This window comes from Musa acuminata, chromosome BXJ3-3 (assembly GCF_036884655.1).
Source record: "Musa acuminata AAA Group cultivar baxijiao chromosome BXJ3-3, Cavendish_Baxijiao_AAA, whole genome shotgun sequence".
In the NCBI taxonomy this organism is placed as follows: Eukaryota; Viridiplantae; Streptophyta; class Magnoliopsida; order Zingiberales; family Musaceae; genus Musa; species Musa acuminata.
The window spans coordinates 38519326-38537071 of NC_088351.1; the positions used below are offsets into that span (position 1 = coordinate 38519326).

General features: G+C 40.8%; 2 protein-coding genes across 6 annotated transcripts; both read right to left on the reverse strand.

Moving 5' to 3' along the window:
* Positions 1–237: 237 nt before the first annotated feature.
* LOC135581263 (cycloartenol-C-24-methyltransferase 1-like) lies at positions 238–7902 on the reverse strand. 2 transcript variants are annotated; one of them, XM_065142813.1, is made up of 13 exons: positions 7754–7902; positions 7083–7193; positions 5613–5679; positions 4293–4366; positions 4115–4199; positions 3965–4020; positions 1932–1986; positions 1688–1735; positions 1385–1468; positions 1099–1299; positions 889–1014; positions 703–800; positions 238–531 (listed from the first exon to the last, which is right to left on the reverse strand). In XM_065142813.1, the coding sequence occupies exons 2-13, from the start codon at positions 7163–7165 to the stop codon at positions 471–473; spliced, it is 1038 nt and encodes a 345-aa protein (XP_064998885.1). In that variant the 5' UTR covers positions 7166–7193; positions 7754–7902; the 3' UTR covers positions 238–470. The 2 variants fall into 2 exon arrangements, with proteins under 2 accessions (XP_064998885.1, XP_064998886.1); XM_065142814.1 differs by lacking the exon at positions 7754–7902 and adding an exon at positions 7474–7735.
* Positions 7903–8416: 514 nt separating this feature from the next.
* On the reverse strand, positions 8417–17600 carry LOC135581265 (DExH-box ATP-dependent RNA helicase DExH12-like). 4 transcript variants are annotated; one of them, XR_010494994.1, is made up of 8 exons: positions 17413–17600; positions 16194–16913; positions 13855–16101; positions 12595–12984; positions 9197–12492; positions 8903–8993; positions 8749–8816; positions 8417–8650 (listed from the first exon to the last, which is right to left on the reverse strand). XR_010494994.1 is itself a non-coding variant. In XM_065142811.1 (5 exons), exons 2-5 carry the CDS (start codon positions 16887–16889, stop codon positions 9307–9309), a joined length of 6519 nt encoding a protein of 2172 aa, XP_064998883.1. In that variant the 5' UTR covers positions 16890–16909; positions 17413–17600; the 3' UTR covers positions 9041–9306. The 4 variants fall into 4 exon arrangements, 2 of the variants coding, with proteins under 2 accessions (XP_064998883.1, XP_064998882.1); XR_010494993.1 differs by having other exon boundaries at positions 8417–8816; XM_065142811.1 differs by lacking the exons at positions 8417–8650; positions 8749–8816; positions 8903–8993 and having other exon boundaries at positions 9041–12492; positions 16194–16909.
* Positions 17601–17746: the final 146 nt, after the last annotated feature.

The window sequence follows — 17746 nt, forward strand, 5'->3', positions numbered from 1 at the left end:
CTTCTTGCCTCCTGTGCTTCCGACCACCTTGTTCCTCCTCTTGTTGTCTATGTCATCTTCCTTCGATCTAATTTGTGAATGCCCTAGTTCGCGAGGCGATAGGAGAAGTAGTAGCACCAATAGTTATTTCGTCGATAAAATTAATGACATAAGAAGAAATGAGATTAAATGTTTGACCTTCGACTATCACCTCAAAAGATGGACAAGAGAAAATATATAACACGAAATTCCAATCGATAAGGAAATCTTAGCTTTGAGAAAATAAATAGCACCAAATTCCCATCAATACAAGATAAATATTGGAGAACACAATCTGGAAATATTGAACAAGAAATTATAAATAATACCAAGAATGGTGACCCTGCCATGTTCGGGCGATAAATCGACTGGTTACAAAGAAAATATATTTAACCATCCACACAAGGAGAGATAACACTTCTGCAGCTAGCAAATACACACTTTGGTCTTCCTCAAGAATCTGCAAGAGGCTTTCTGACCAAAAAGAAGTACATTGGTGTGAAGATCTCCTTCCTGCAATAATTCAGCAAATTGGAGTGGGTTACTCAATATGCATGTTTAATGTGCTGAAATTACATTGTCGTGTTCACTAATTTCTCACTAATGGAATGCGGGAAAGAAGGCAGTAATATCTCCTCTATTGGTGTCTCTATACATCAAATATAGCAACTCAAGTTTTCTTACCTTCCTCCCTCCACGAGTCCCTCGGCTGCCTTTTCTAGGAATGATGATACCCTGTTGCTTCCGGCCGGAGCAATACCCACAAATTCCAATGTCTTGACCTGCAAATTTAAGTAGCAACCGTTCGCTGTAACAAAAGCAAACATCTTGAACTGTAACCAAATCTTGAAATGCAGAAGCATCATGTACCATAGTTCTCGTAACGAATCGCCCAAAAGCTGTCAAACGGAAGCTAGTTATCGAGAACTTGCTCGTATCCAGTGGCAAATACCAAGATACAGGAGAATCAACAGCAAGATCCTTCTCCCATACGACCTTAAAGGAGCAATTAATGAGAACATAAACATATGGTAGACGGGGCATGTACAGATTGATGAAAGAGCATGCACTTTCTTTTACCTCAAATCCTGCAAGCTTCAGGGCGTCAAGGCATTCTCTCGTGGTTCTTATATCTGGAAGTCCATTGCCAAGCTCAATTTCGGCCTTGGTCTTATTGTGACTTTCGTTGTTTGGATCGAAATGATCGGTCATGCACCACTCGTATGCCGCAAAACACTGACCAGGCTTCAACACCCTGTAGATCTCCTTGTAGCAGCCAACCTGCTCAATTCACAAATCCAACATTGCTCACGATTCTATAAAGATAACACTGTACTAGGAAAGGCAAACATATAAAAGAACATACGGCATCTGGTGCATGACAAGTTGCTTCTATCGCATATATACCGTCAAATGTGTTGTCAGAAAATGGCATTTTCATGAAGTCGGCCTGCAATTGTGTGACAGCACTTCTCAGCATTCATGCTACCACTAACTTGAACACTTATTCATATGATTTTGAAAAGCAAACGCCCTTATCAATTTTCTCATGTAATTTAGAAAAGAGCAATATTTATAGTAATCCTAGGAATAACATTTGATTGGAAATGAGTCTTGGAAATAAAAAAGATAAAAAGGCTACAAATCCAAATTTAATAACTGAACCGACCTTAACAAAGTCGCAGGACTCACTCACTCCTGCTATGCGGTTGAGTTCCTGTAGAATGATATTTGTAGGGAAAAGATCAGTTTAAGGAATGGTCATATATTTTGGCTGGTAATCATCTAAAAAGAGAGACATGAGGAGATAAAAGGAACTCCCACTAAAATAAGTGAATTACTTAAATTGAGACTTGAGACATCCACTGATGCCATTGATATGTACAAAATTCCAACAAAAGATATGCACTTACTGTTCCCCTTGATATCTGGTACTCATTGTTGTTTAATCCTGTAATGGATGTTGAGCTGCAAAAAATCCACACGTCATGTCATTACAAGTGCATTTTTTCATCTTAGCAACTGTAAGGTAACATATTAATTCTGAGGTATATTTCTTATCGACAGGATGCTATGTGGTACGTTTCCCATTTACAGAGTTCTATGATGGCACACACAGATTTGAATCTCATGTACAGGACCTAACCTCTAAGAAAAATATATTCCCATAGAACTAGAGTTTACAATTAACAAACAGTTTTATATATTAAAATTTGCAATGGCTTCTCATCATCCACACAGGGAGGCGCAACTCAAAAGGCTGAAGTAGAGGTTACCATCTAGTTGTAAACTCAAATGAACCAACATGACATCTCTTAAAAAATTTGAACTTTAACTTGCATCTTTGGATTCAAAATCAGGTTGAGCTGAGATTCTTTGCTCGTGGAGTATACATTGGAAGCTACAAAGAGTTTCTTGCAGTAATGAAATTGCATTGTGGCGCAACCAGATTTGGTTGTTTTGGTTTAGACGTGCATTGTATGGGATAACTAAGATAAGGTTTGCAGAATAATTCAATTTTCAGAGGTTGATCTTCTTGACAACTCAACCCAATCCTATAAACAGCTGAGCCAGCTTTGCCCCAGCAATATTCAAACCTGTACATGAGATTTAACCTTCTGATCTCCAGAAACTTAAGAGAATTTAAAATTAGAATTAGAAGATCTAAAAGAATGGCAGAACTCTTCCTTTTCCTTTTTCTTCTCTATATTCCTGCTACGATCAAATCTTAACTAAATTTGTTTGGGTATTTCCAAGATTTCATTATCTGAAACCAGCAATAATGATAAACAAGCTGTATGTCCTGCTGTAAAAATCAAAGAGATGAAAAGAGAGAAGGAAACTGGAAAGATGTTGCCAAGGACATTAATGATGAAGTAGAAATACACAAGAAGTGTTTGTCCTTGAAATGCATTGTTTAAATAACAATGATTAACATGGGTTACCTTTTTCTTTCATGTTGCCTAAGCTACTTGCTTCAGTGTTGCCAACAACCAACTAATTGATGTCAATAATCTAGTTACCAACTAATTGAACACAGTCGCTCAATTTTCAAGTCTTCATCTAGGAGCAGAGATGTGAAAGATTTTCCATCATCTTGTGATTGTAAAGTATCATGACAAAGAGAGACTATAATTTGATGGGGGCATATTTTCAATCTGGTGGAATTCCTGAAGCTTTTTGTTTGCTACCACTCATAATGTTTGCCATTATATGATTCTAGGCCATATAATTCATTTCACAAGGGAAAGGAAAAAGAGACCGATGTAATACAAGAAACCTTAATGGAGATATGTTTTGTATACCCAGTTTGTCAAATACCTAGTCAGACTAATAACACGTCCCTTGAAGTGGTCAGATGCCCTTTTCTGAACATCATCAAAACCCTCTAATGCAAACCAATGAACTTCTCATTACCATCCTACCAATTATGTCTAAACAAATATAGAAAATTATCATCTAACTATAATTAATTATGTGGGTGTTTCACAGGTGTTTGACAAAGTTGCTATGGGAAGCACTGCTCATTTTTAACCTATTTTAACACATAATAACAATATATAAATATGAAGGGAGAATGCAAATAAACCTCTATCTCGTGAGGATTAAGTAGAAAATGTCACAGTAAAACTGCAATTCCTGTGCCATAGCATGCATAAATTATATACCATGATATGATGTATTGGGCATGTGACGAGAAGTACCACCACCTAAACACCAGATAAAATAACTAGCAGCCAAAATCTTCCCAACTATTTGTGCTGAAGATATACTAAGGTTTAGAGAACAGGCTGGCCTCAGGAAGCACCGCACTCACCAAACAATAGAATAAAAATAAAATAACAGTAACATATTGAGATTCTTCCAAACATTTATTTGAGTAGTTGTAATATTGAGGAAGTTGCAGAGGATTTGAAATATAAAGATTTTTGAGAGATTATTTTACCTAAATCTAGCAATCTCTCGTAGAGGCCCACCGATTCCACAACCTACATCCAACACCTACATTACAAGTAAAACCATATATATGAGTGTAAATATATCTCTACAGCAAATTATTCAATTGGATTCAATAATAAAATAAAATAACTAATACCTTCATCCCAGGTTTCAACCCCATTTGCAAGGCAAGGAAGTGTTCATGCCGCTTAATGCTTTCACGCAGAGACTCCCCTTTCCATCTTCAGAGATATAACTTAAGAGTCAGTGGTGTTGTATACTAGGAAAGATGAAGAAAATTAGGAAGTATAATAAAATACATTGCTAGCGCTCACCTGGGAGCAAAGTGAAATGACTCTCCCCAGCCAAATTCATAGAAGCTGGTGGCAAGATCATAGTACTTATTTACCTGAAGTGCAAAAAGAAAAAACATTGCAAGCTATCACCGGTTTCCTAACATGAGAGAGTATTTATCATGAATGATGTAACAAATTTGATTTGTGGTGTATTGATCTATATATCTAATGACACTGGATGACTATGAAAAGCATGTGTTTTAGGACTTACAGTAGTTGTAAAATTGAAATGGAAAACCAACAAAGACTAAAACTATTGTTAGAAAGTCACAAAATACAGCTGACAAAGGATTGCAGGTATTGAACTTTACAAAATGAACCCACTACATTTATTGGTATGATTACGACAAGATGCTCTATCCTTCACAATTGCATCATTGATGCTAAAGTGAACATGCGGAGTGTTCCAGCAGCTTTTGTATAGTATTAACTAAAAATACAGAGAAGTGGAGAGAATAAAGAATGCCCACCCTTGCCACCAGTGGAAATATTTTTTTGTTAATGTCCATTACCCCATTTTTCTACAATGGACAGTCGTCTCCTTATTTATGAATTTCATCGAGACCCTGATTCTAACTAAACTAAAATTCTATTAGGCCATCCAGGGTGCAAAAGATAGTGGGTGGAGTATTAGAAGAATTTACAGTTTGGGTCAAATCATAGTATCTTGTTTAATGTCCGGTGATGTTTCAAAAACTTAGTTAAAACAAATTAATAGCAATTAGGCTTGAGCATTGAGAAAAAATTATGGTTCACAAGCCTTATATATGCATCTTTTCACATTCAATATACTACTGTGAAAATCATTTTTCCTATAATCCTAATCTTCAACTTATAATCTTATCTTTATATATTAAAGAATTACATTGTGATCATATCTGCACCATCATTGAAAGCTTTATTTGCTCCATAAAGTACCTGCTGTCAACCCGATGACAGCTAACCTACAGATTACAGAGCCTCCAATAACCATACAAAACTCTTACATACAAGTAAAAATATTTCACAATATATTTCTCTTCAACACTCCATGCTGTAGTCAGTAACATATTTCCAATAATTTCACTTCAAAGTGTCATATGCTGCTGCAATGGTTCACAGAGAATCATACTGAAATGCAGTTCAATGTCCAAATAGACTTCCCACATGAAATATGAGCATATAAGGTCTGCAAAGAATATGGATTTTGTGCTAAAAAGAAATAACATGCCTTATGTTCACACTTATTACACCTAAGATGCACAGTTAAATAGATTGGAGTCCATCAAAAAGTTAACTTTACCGATATATATAACATACCATATCACTGTAGTTTGCTTTCCTTGTCTCTTCATCCCCTCCATAACAGACATGATATTTTTCGTACCTAGTGCAGCAAGCATTCAAATACATCAACGGTTTTGCAAATTAAACCACATGGCAATCTGAAGATTAGACCATCACGACAAAGATTACTCGATCCTAAACTAATTGCAAAATATCATAAAGCAAATGTAAAGCTAACTTGAAAAATCATAAGCCTGCTACATTTTTCAGCAGAAGCGTAGTTGAAGTGATGACGCACTCTAGAAATTGGATCTAATATGCATGTTAATGTTAAGCAGCACATTAGATTTGGCAAGGAAACAAACAACAAAGAGTTAGATCAGAAATATAAAGAGTAACTTTCTTGCTAGTGAAACTACAACAAGAAGTGATGACCACGTAGTTCAGACACTATAGTTAAAGGATGCTCTCAATAATGCAAAGATGCCAAGATAATCCTCTACTCTGCAGCAATTTCTGCGTCCATCATAATTGGCAAAGGAGGCAGCTGTTCCCATGGTGCCCCTCAAAACCAATAAATGCTGCTTTTATCAGTGTTTATTGTAGCTTTTATCAATAATAGCTGCAACTGGTGTTGCAGGGCTTTTCCTGGACCTCTGCGCTACCACTTGGATGGTCATCTATCACCTAGAAAGTCAATTGGACATTTGGCAGTGGACCGCTATTATTTCCCAAATTATTTGGGCCTTCTATCACGTTTGTGGATTCAGAGTATCAGTATTATTTGAGATATAGAAATATTCGGCATTTCAAATGTGTAACACATGAGACATGTTGATCAAAATTAGTCAATAGATATCTATGCATCAGGAACATCCAAATAGCTTGTGAGGAAGCATTTAAAGTATGTAGCTAAGTGACAACTTTGAGCCTATATGCCAGCTCTTTGTTCCTGGCCGGCTGATATGGGTCAATCAAGTGCTCAACAGCTGTTAATTAATTATTCTATATGGTGTTTATAGCACTAAATGCCGTCCATTGGCTATATTCACTACATAAAAATATGATGAAAAAGAAACAGAGTTGGCAAACAATTCAAGTATATGACAAAGAATTTTTTTTATTTTCACCAGAAGTTTGAAAAAAAAAAAAAAGTTTCCATCAGCTAATAAAAGAAAAGTACCCCCAACAAATTGCAGCTGACAACTTGGAGAAGATCATTTACCTACAGATGAGAAGACCTCAAAATATTTGCAAGTTTTTCCTGTCGTTATTGTACTTCTTTCAAATTCTCATTTTTTTTGCTACATTTATTGATTTCAAGGTGTCATTTAGTAACACAAAATCCATCGAAGGACTTGATTTCACAGAAGAATAAAAAAAAACCCAGTCACTGGCATCTTCTAGCCATTGTGGGGCGAAATGCCCTGAAATTGCAAAGCAACGGATTGTCGTGTTCTACGTCGAAAGTTAGAACGGGTAAGATTGAGCAGAGAAACATACTGATCGACAGCAGATTGCACGTCTTCCTTCTTGATCTTCCCTCCCACGCCCGAAGCAAGATCCAACGCCCCAGACTTCGACATCTCGCGGTCAAACTAACAGGCACAGTATCTGTCGATACAAAAACACATTCGGTTAAGGGAAACAAAGATCTTCTCAAAGAACCCGCAAAGATTTCGAAATACATGGATCAAAAGAGGCAGAACAGAAATCACATGGCTTCGAGGGTACCGGACCAACGTCAGATCTAAAAGAACAAGGAAACAGTCAAAGCGTCTCCCTTCCCGAGGAAAAGGAAGCATCGCGTGCCATTCGTCGGAAAAAGAGCGAACTATTCAAATACGAAAAAGAAAAAGGAAAAAGGATGCACACCAAGAAAAGAGAATGTTACTTAAATCGAAACAACACCACGCGTCAGATACCGTCAAGCGGGCAAACACCGCAATGCACAGACCACAACACTGCAAAACGTGGCAAGAGGAGAAGATACAAGGACATGCTTGGGCATCCAAATGGTGTTTCGCTTTTGATTTTTCTTGGTCATTTCAAGAGAAAAATAGCTAATCGAGATCGAGTGGACCGGCATTTCGGAGATTGCTGCAGTAGCAGAAGAGATCAAAGGCGACCGGCATTTCGGAAGAGGAGGAGGACGAAGGGAGAAAGGGGCTTACGCTCGTAGAACTCGACTCCGTGGAGGACGAAGGGGGCAGGAGGAAGAGGGTTGATTTGTTCGAACGATGCTCCGTTTCATCTGTTTATATACACATAGACGTCGAAACCAGGTGGGGTCGGTGAAGACGAGTCGTTGGAGCCATGGAGGGCCCCCATTGCCAGACTGGACCGCGAGCCCACGTATCGCTCCCTCCTCGCCGGCCCCGTTTACCGCCTCGGCAATTGGAGCAGGCGAGTGGGCCTCCGCGACTCGTGTGACGATCGTTTGTATTCGTGCGTAGGTGTGGCGAAATTGCTCACATATTTTTTCTTATAAAAATAAAAATAAAAATAAAAATAATTATATTGGATGAAATTTCGAATCGAACCCTCGTATAATTAATCTGATAGACGACTAACGTCCTTTGTCGTAATCTCGCCCATGCTCGCTCGAACGTGGAATGCGGTGGCACGTGATTGTCGCATTGTCGTTGCTCTTATCCGGAAACCTCGAATCATGGGCGACATTGCGACGTATCCAACCGCTCAGAGAAGAAAGAGAGCCCCCAATCACAAAAATGATAAATGTGTGCCATACTATTCCACCTAATCTTGGTCGTACCTAATCTTCTATCCATCACAGGACAAGCATGTGATCGACCATTGCAACAACTCCACAACTATGAAGGTTTAATACTACGTTTATTACTAATCCCATAACATGCTCTACGAGAAACATACACCTAAATAATCCAAACCATCAATCTCATGCCCACTGTTGGAGGATAATTCTGTACAGTAACGAAAACAACTTCACCGATGACGAGTTTGTGGCCATCGTCCGACCTGCGAGGCAAACTTGTCGGCAATCCCCACAGCTTTCGGAGATATCACTCTGTTTCTAGTGCTGATGGGATCTAGTGGACCAGATTTTAGACGATGTGATGGTCGTGTCTAGCAAAAGAGTAGATGAGATATCCAGTTTAAGAAGTGAAATAGGGTTGAGAAATCATACTGATCGCCGAACTCGGCAGCTATATAACTCTCTTAGATGGATATCAACTCCAAGGCACCTGCAAAGGACTGAAACCCACACAAGTTGGAGTTAACTGAGAACATGGAAATGGCAAAATACAACAAGACATCACTCTTCGATAGCTTTTACACACCATGAAAGGATCCATGAACAGTTCTCTTTCATCTGTTCCTTTTCATTCTCTTTGTTATTTGCTCTATAACAGAAAAAATTATTCGCCACAACTGCCACAAACACATCATCATGTCAGTATTGCACAAATCATCGTCGGTACGATCAACGGTAAAAAGATTATGTTTTCATAGATAAGCTAGAGGCATCAAGTATTCATCCAGGACAACGGGTTATCAAAAGTACAACTTATGCCTAGTAACTGCCATGTCCAAGCTGAATGGCGAAGAAAGAGGATTCCGACGAAGCAACTTACCGGAGAGAAGCATTAAGTAACAGGAACAACATAAGCTAACACACTATACCCCCCCAAGGCCAATTAATGAGAAAGCATAAAGAAGATAGGCTCCGACAGCAGATGAACTTTTAGTCGCTTCTATTCCCATCTTCTCCGCCTTCTTTGACATCAATGTTAAAATTATATTCCTGGTCACAGCCCAAATATGAATCGCACATGAAGTAAATGGTAAATGCCTTCTTCCCAACCTCTGCAGGAGCTGTAAAGACAAGCTTGACTTTTGCTTTCCTTTGCAATGCTACTCTTTTGATGGCAAGTAACTGATTATTGCTGGTATCACCAACCACAAGCCACCACCCTTCTTCTTTGGGCTTTGGATATCTGGGTGCATCCACTGGTCCAACCTCAGAACGCCCCTCGAGATCACGCTCCAGCGTAACCTGCAATGTCACATTTTCCCCGGGCCTAACATCATCATCGTCCAGCACCTCGTAGGTCATATCAATGTTAGGAAAGCGGTTGCAAAATCGAGCAATATCAAGCAACTGGGAATCTGACATTTGCAGCAGATCCCGCCTTTCATCATCTTCCATCTCCACAAGATCAAAAACAGTCTCAATACTCCTCCCTGGATTTTCTTGGCATCTCTTGGCTAACTCCTTTGTGAAATGTGGAATTTGCAAAAGCATGGAATCACGCTCCCACATGCCCTGTGTTACCATTTGACTCAGCTCCATTGCAGAAAGGGCAAGGCTAAGCCATCCGTTGCTTGAGATAACATCAACCATTGCTTGAAGCAGCCTATGAGCAGAAAGGAGAACCTCTCGCTGATCTGCCGCAAGGTTCCCAACCACTGTGTGTCTGGAGAAGTGAGCTTGCAACAGCACATTTGCTTTAACATGAGGGTCAGTGCATTTTGGATTCTCAAAGGAGAACCTCTGGTGATTAATCAACTTCCTGATCAATTCTTCCTCGCCAGGTCGGATGGGAAGCTGTGAATACTCTGAAGCTGATGCCAAAATATCCAGTAGACCTTTCATCTTAGTTTTGGATGTTAAAGAAGAACTGAATCGCTCGATAGTGGTGTAACTAATGTAATAATATGAAGCAATCAAGCCAAGGTTCAGAGGTTTCAGGTACATATCCTCCTCAATAGCCACACATTTGCTCGATTCCAAGTCACTCAAAACATTCTCCACTAGTTCAGAAAGGTGATCAGAAAGATGCCTGTGACTCACACCCTGCAGATTATAGTAGTTTGGATTCTTAGTAAGCCTCCGATACATGAAAGTCCAAGTAAGATAATCCACAGCATCTTGCTTATTCTCTGTAACTCCAACAACAACTTCCGCATTCATATGATCATGCAAGAAATTATGCAAATGGCTCTCGACTGGGAAAGCCTCATAGAGGAACTTCTTATAATACTCCTTACGAGGAGCATGGCATAGTATGACGCATATACCAGAGTTATCTTTGAGAGGTCTACTGGCATGGCCCATCATCTGCAGCAGATCAGTGATTGGATAATCAGTGTGAGCATTCTCTCTGCCATCATAATATTGTGTTCCCATAACGACAACCAAGTGGGATGGCAATGACCGACCCCAGCACATCAAACTGGTTGCAACACAAACTTGAATCCTTCCACCAAGAAACAATTGTATTACAACCTCTTGATCAAACTCATTGAGACCTTCATGCAAGTAGCCGACACCAAGAGCAAGTGTCCCTTTCAGGGTATCATCCTTGATCCCCGATATAAAAGTGTTCATTTCTTCCCCCGAACCAAGAAGAAAAGAAGGCCTCTCTCCACGGTCAGCATGTGAATAAGTACACAGATCCAGTGCAGTCAGCCGTGCATGCTTTCTTGTGGGTACAAAGACCAGGGCTGGTTTCCCATTCTTCGAATGCTGAACAATAGCAGTATATGTAGGTTTTGTCATTGCTTGCATTCTTGCCTCAAAATTTGATATATCCACACCTTGAATATGTATCTCCAAAGGCACTGGACGAACACCAGGTGGAAAATTGAACAAACCATGAGATGTAGCACCTATCCATTCACCAAGATCCTTAGCGTTTGCAAGAGATGCTGAAAGTGCTACGATACGGATGTTGCTACCAATGTGACTTGCAATACGTCTCATCCTAGAGACGATTATCTCCAAGATAGGACCCATTTCTCCACCTATTAAATGAAGCTCATCTACAATGAAGAGGCTGACCTGCTGGACTTGCTTACGTTGTTTCCACCTACGAGAGAGTGCATCCCATTTTTCTGGAGTACTGATTATGATCTGTCCTCTCTCAAGCAGCTTCAAGTCGGTAGCAGTTTCTCCAGTCAACTCCACAACACGAATTCCCAGACGTTTCCCAAACTTCTCTTCCCAATCACGGTACCTTTCTTTTGCGACAGCTTCAATCGGAGCAATGTACACAGCCCTCATGATGCTATCAGGACCTTTTTGATGATTCCGAAGCAATGCAAACTCAGCACATATAGTCTTCCCACTGCCAGTAGGGGCAGCAACCAAGACATTGTCATCTGTGTTGTACAAAACCGTGAACACTTGTGTCTGGATAGGATTAAAATGTTTGAATGCATCATAAAGAGCTTCATATGCAGGATTTCTTAAAGCAGTAACTGGCAGAGGTTGTAAATCCAGCAATTCAGTTGCAGGGGGGTACTTTTCTGGTAGAATCAGATGCCTAAAACAGACAGGTAAAACAGTTTGAGAACCAAGCCACTTGTCTGATACTACACGAATGAAATATTGAGGTGGCAGTGGCTCGTAAATGGGAACAGTGAAGTTCAGAGTGTGATCTTCATCAATGTACTGTTTCTTAAGCATGAAATACTCATGATGAAGAATATATTCACCATCATTGTCCTCGACAATAACCCAAAATGGTTCCACATATCCATGCACAGCATCATCCCACTGAAAATCAGGTGTTATAGTCAATTCAAAACCCAAGACAGTGCGGGTGATGGGTTGGACATGTGCTAAAAGGTTCAGTTTTGGCAACTGGTGTATGCACTTATGAAGCTGCCTACCCATCTTGGGGTAACGAATCAACTCTCCAATCTCCTGGGATGACAGGTCATAATATCTTTCCCAAGACAGATCCTTCTTTTCCAATTTCATCAAAATTTCATTTGGTATACCTGTGAACTGGCGCAGCGGAGTCTGAACGCTCCACATGCGCTTGTCAACCATCTTGCAAAGATTTAAGGCCTTCTCAGCCAATTGAGCCCATCCCCTTTTTAAGACGATCTCAAACAGAGATCTTATAAGACGGCCTGCACTCTGTCAAAATAATAAAAGATGAAGCAATTTTAGAAAAGAGTTCTAATACATGCTAAAAGCTCACAAAATAGAATACAACAAACAAAGGAAACAAATATGCACCTGCTTAATGAAAACCATATCAGATGTCAGGGAAAGCCCCTCAAGTTTCAGCTGTGATATGTATGCTTGCAACAGAACATTGATTTTAGCACTAGGCTCCTCCAAGCTTTCTTTGACAGGAATAGGCACACGATCCAAAAGCTTTGCCAACTCCATCTTCTCATCCTGCCGCACAGTCACATATTTAAACTCTTCACTAAGGGAGAACAATCGGAAAAGCTCTATGTCACCCATAGTTGGCTTTAGGTACTCATTGTACGTAGATATTGTCCCATGAGTGATATAATAATAACTTGCAATTCTGCCCAGATCTGTAGCCTGAAAGTACCCGCTCTTCCTGTCGTACTTGACTAAATTGTTTTTATCTAAAATATTTGCAGCAGTATGAATCTGCAGTGGATAAAACAAACATAAAAAATGAGAACATGCAACAGAATACCAAAGAAAACTGTACTGAAAGCGATCTACAATGAAATCAAATGTCAGTCATGCAAAAACCAAATTTTACACCAGGAAAACATGCGAAGATCCGAACGCCTTCAAACAACAAACTAAATGGCAACATATCTTCACCACTTTGGAACCACAAGTGGAACGGACGGAGAAGATATAAAGGCTAAAGAACATTTGCCGGGCCTAGGAGTCAGAGTTGACTGATAATCCTTAACCATCAGAAGTGTGATGAGCAATAATAAGTTCATTCCTATTCTGATCAACAAAAATAAAAAGTTAAAGGTATGGCCAAGCTTAGGTCAAAGCAAACATTCAAAAAAAGCAGAGAAAAGCGTGGTGAAAAACCAAAGTCATGTGGTTAGAACTTCCTTCTATTGGAAAGAAAATTGTAGATTGTACTGATTAACCAATATGCCACATGACCTCTATGCTCTATTAATCCAGCATTTTTCTATTTTACTAATCCAGATTTACTACAATGAATAAAGTATGGAATTCTTTACAACATTCAAGTGTTTAACTAGTTATATAGCCAGAACATATAAAGACCAGTCTCATCATAGTCAATTAAAACAAACAAACATCAAGCTTCTAACAAAACACTCAGATATCCCTAAAATCTAGCACTGCATTTTGCATATGTCTACCCCAAATCCCTTTGGTATCATGTAGAGATTGAAGGAAAAGAAAACAGCAACAGTAAGCAAGAAGTCAAAACAGAGGCTGTATCATCATCGTCTAAACAATGTGAAAATTTGACAAGGTAAGTACCATACGTCCTAAAATGCATTAATCATTTGCACTTACCAGATCAGCTCGCCTTTCCTCCAACAGTTTGTCCCTCTCCAGGATGTCTGCAGACAATCCATATAAAGTTGGGTTTCTAACCATGCGTACGTAAAGGTAAGTGTACCCAATCCAGTTACATGCCTCTCTGGCATTCTGAACTGTCCCCAGAACAATCTCTGCATTTAATTGGTCAGCCAATTTAGACACAAACTGACTCTCAATTGGCAGCTGCTGGTTCATAAGGGATAGATAGTACTGCAGCTCACTGTGACCTGTTAGAATTATGCCTTCTCCATAAGAGTCATACTGAGGCCTTCCTGCACGGCCAAGCATCTGCATGACATCAAGAGGACTAAGTTCAGTCCAAGCTCCTTTCTCTGGATTGTATATCTGGGTGCCTTTTATAATGACCGTGTGTGCTGGCAGATTAACACCCCAAGCAAGGGTGGCTGTCGATACCAACACCTGTACATGTCCATCAGAAAAAAGCTCCTCAACAAGATCACGATCCACCCTTGCCATTCCTGCATGATGGATAGCAAACCCATATGGCAAGAGATCTTTAAGATCATTGCTTTTAACAAATTCAGTTTGACTTTGAAGAATTTCACGGCTTGCACTGTCATCCTTTAAAAACCGACTCAATGTGTCATTGGCAAGAGCAGTGTCTCGGATTGCACGAGCAGTTTTAGCTGTTTCTTTCCTTGAATGAACAAAGATAAGCACTTGATGCTTTCCAGCAGCAGCCATAACCTTTTCGTAACAAATTTCATTCATCAACTGAAATCGCTGCAATGGTTTTTTTATTGTGATACCAATATACTGTTGTGCAAGAGGGCAGGGTCTGTAACTATTGTCAAAATGGAGAATTCCACTCGGCTTGGTGACACGTAAGAACAATGCTACATCTTCATAATTCGGGAGAGTGGCTGATAGACCAACCAGTCTAATCAACTCCTTGGTCGCTTCAGTCTGCCTAAGTGTCCTAGCGACAATACTTTCAAGGACAGGTCCACGGTTATCATGAAGAAGATGAATCTCATCAATTATAAGGAGCTTCACGAGCTGTGTATAGGTCCTATCTCCAGACTTTCTTGTGACAATATCCCATTTCTCTGGAGTGGTGACAATGATCTGAGTCTCTTCAATCTGCTGGCGAGTGAGGTTTTGGTCTCCGCTGAGTTCCCTCACAACAATATTATAAGATTTTAGCCGATGGGACAGATTCCCAACCACTTCAGCAACCAGAGCTTTCATTGGAGCCACATAAACAATCTTGTACTTACTGTTGTCTAAAACTCCATCCCTCCTATGCAAGCCAATCTGATGTAAGATGGCCAGCATGGCAACATTGGTTTTCCCAGCACCAGTTGGCGCACACAACAGTATATTCTCAGGTGAGGTAAAAGCAGTTTTGTAGACCATACTTTGTACTCTGTTCAGCTGCTTCATCCCTTCAAAAGCTGGCTGTGTCCAATCAGGCAAGTCAGATATTTTCACAAGCTTCTCTTCTGGTGAGAATGTTTTTGGTTTTAGTGCTGGCACATGAACTTCCTCGTAGCCCTTGTGAGGAGTTCTATATGATCCTGGAGGAAGCTCACACTTCTTATTAGCCATCAAAAGACCACCCTGATGAAATGCAATGCTATCAAGATCAAGCAGCTGACATTGCCCCTTCAACCACCCACTATCCGTGTCTCTATCAACAACCCTCCTATCCCTGTCACTATCCCCACCGCCATGTTCATCCTTCAATCGCCTAGCCTCCTCTCTTATGCTCTTCTCTAAATTCTTCTGTCGCTCCTTTGCAGATGCTCTAGTGGCATGCAGCTGCTCCAAAATCGTGGTGAGAGTTGGACCCATATTTGACATCTCTTCTTCGATCTTCTTTCGCTGGTCTTGATCCTCTGCCCTGGCCAATCGAGTACACCAAACTATCTTGAGCCGGTTCCGCAGAAGCAATTTGATGAGCTCAAACTTGTCATAGTCCAACAGCATTACGAGCCTATTCTCAACATCCCTATCATCCCCTTCGGCAAGTATTTTTAGCACCTCTTCTGCAAGTTTCTGGCTTTGTTGTGGATCAATCTCCTCATAAGCCTGAGATATCTTCCTTTGAAGCCAGTAAGCATCAATGTCTTGGACGTTAATGGTTTGACCCTCATTAGCTTCTTCCATGTCCTCATCATCAATTCCACCCATCTGCATAGCACCAGCAGCATTTGATTCCTGGCCATCATCATCATCCTCCGATTCCTCTTGTACCTGCCCATATATTGAACAAGGATAATATGAATTGCAAAAAACACAATCTCCACTGACAAGTTAATAATAAAACCAGGTGGAGTCTTATGTACCTGATCGTAATCGCTCTCTTCCTCCTCCTCATCCTCCTCAAACTCGACTGCAACACCAATGTCGTCTAACGCCTCGCCATTACCATTTGCAGCAGCAGAATCTGCAGCAACACCTGCATCCTGATAGTCTGTGATCAGCCGTCCAATTGATACAAGCTGATCGAATACTTGATTGGAAATGGGATTCAAGAGCTTCTCAATCTCCTTCTTTTTGTCAGGGTTCTTTATTTTCTCATTCTTCAATACCACCAGGACTTCATCTGCTGCCCCACTAAGAATATCCTGTGGCTGCCCACCAAACTGTTGCTGGATCACACTTAGCAGTGCTTCATAAGCTGCACGAGTCTCCTTAGTCTTAGGTTGGTACACGGCATCATCCGTGAGGGAGAGCACACTCTCCTCCTGAATGCGGCGCCGCTTGCTGTCTTTCTTCTGTTCGGGTTCGAGTGCTGGCTCCCGCTCCTTCTTCTTTTTCGACTTCTTGATCTTTTCCTCGAGCTCGAGCGGCTTGCCACGGAAAGCCCGGTCGCCAAAACTCTTGGGATCAATCTTCCCCCACAGAGATTCAGGTTCTCCGGTAGGTTCATGGGTGTCACGGGGACGGGAGTCAGTGGTCAGAACAAGGCTGGAATTGGCACGGTACTCATACTGCTTGAACCGAGCATGGGCCTCAGCACCACCACCCAGGTGGGCCATGGCTAAAAGACCTCAAGAAGCTGCCTTTTTTTTTTCAAACACCAAGATCAGAAGCAAAATTTAGACAATCAAACAACAGGAACAGGAAATGGGTTCGATGAAACGATGTCAATAACTTAAAGATAAGAAAACCTAAAAATACAGCAAAAACTGTCAACTCTATTACCTCTTCTGCTATTTCCCCTAATAAATGCCACAGAGAAAATCAAAGAACCAAATCAAAGATTCCCAATAGTTACAAAACTAATAAGCTGGAAAATCTACTGCACGAGACGTTGAAGCAAACGGGAAAACATATGCCGTGTTATTCCCCCAAAAAAAACACCTTTTTTTTTCCGAAACGAAATACCTAGGTTACTTCCAAACAAGAAAGCAACAACCGATGCTACAAGAAAACCTACAGATTAAGGTGCAGAAAATCACGGGGGAAAGGAAATAACAGACGCTAGGGTTTAGGCAAAGCACACACGCAACGCTAGGGTTTTGAGAAATCGCCAAACAAACTGGAAGACGCGTTGCTCACCTTGCCGAACGCAGAGTGAAGAAATCGATGGCAGTCGCCAGAGAAGAAAACCGAGGGGAGGACGCCGATTCGAAACGGGTGGCGGCGCCGAAGGGACGCAGCAGCACCGAAGGGACGTAGACGAGGGAGAAAGGAGGAGAGGGGAGGCCGATAGGTTTTAGTCTCGGTTCCCGTCCATTTGCTATTGGTGACTGATAAGGAGGAGGAGCACCGCCTCCAAAGATGCTTCGGTCGGTCGGGCTCGGTCCGGACTCAAGTCGGTTTATGGATCCGAATCGGCGTATCGACTCTAAACGGAGCTCCGGATCCTTATCGGATCGGGTACGAATCACCT

What these genes read in the sequence shown, in the direction of transcription:
- LOC135581265 (XM_065142811.1), bottom strand. Translation starts at nt 16,889, where the DNA reads ATGGCCCACCTGGGTGGTGGTGCTGAGGCCCATGCTCGGTTCAAGCAG. An exon ending in AAGAGAGCGATTACGATCAG is followed by an intron (nt 16,102 to 16,193) that starts GTACATAAGACT and finishes ATATATGGGCAG; the next exon opens with GTACAAGAGGAATCGGAGGA. An exon ending in AGGAAAGGCGAGCTGATCTG is followed by an intron (nt 12,985 to 13,854) that starts GTAAGTGCAAAT and finishes TATCCACTGCAG; the next exon opens with ATTCATACTGCTGCAAATAT.
- LOC135581263 (XM_065142813.1), bottom strand. Translation starts at nt 7,165, where the DNA reads ATGTCGAAGTCTGGGGCGTTGGATCTTGCTTCGGGCGTGGGAGGGAAG. An exon ending in CTTGTCATGCACCAGATGCC is followed by an intron (nt 1,300 to 1,384) that starts GTATGTTCTTTT and finishes TGAATTGAGCAG; the next exon opens with GTTGGCTGCTACAAGGAGAT. An exon ending in GATTCGTTACGAGAACTATG is followed by an intron (nt 801 to 888) that starts GTACATGATGCT and finishes TTAAATTTGCAG; the next exon opens with GTCAAGACATTGGAATTTGT.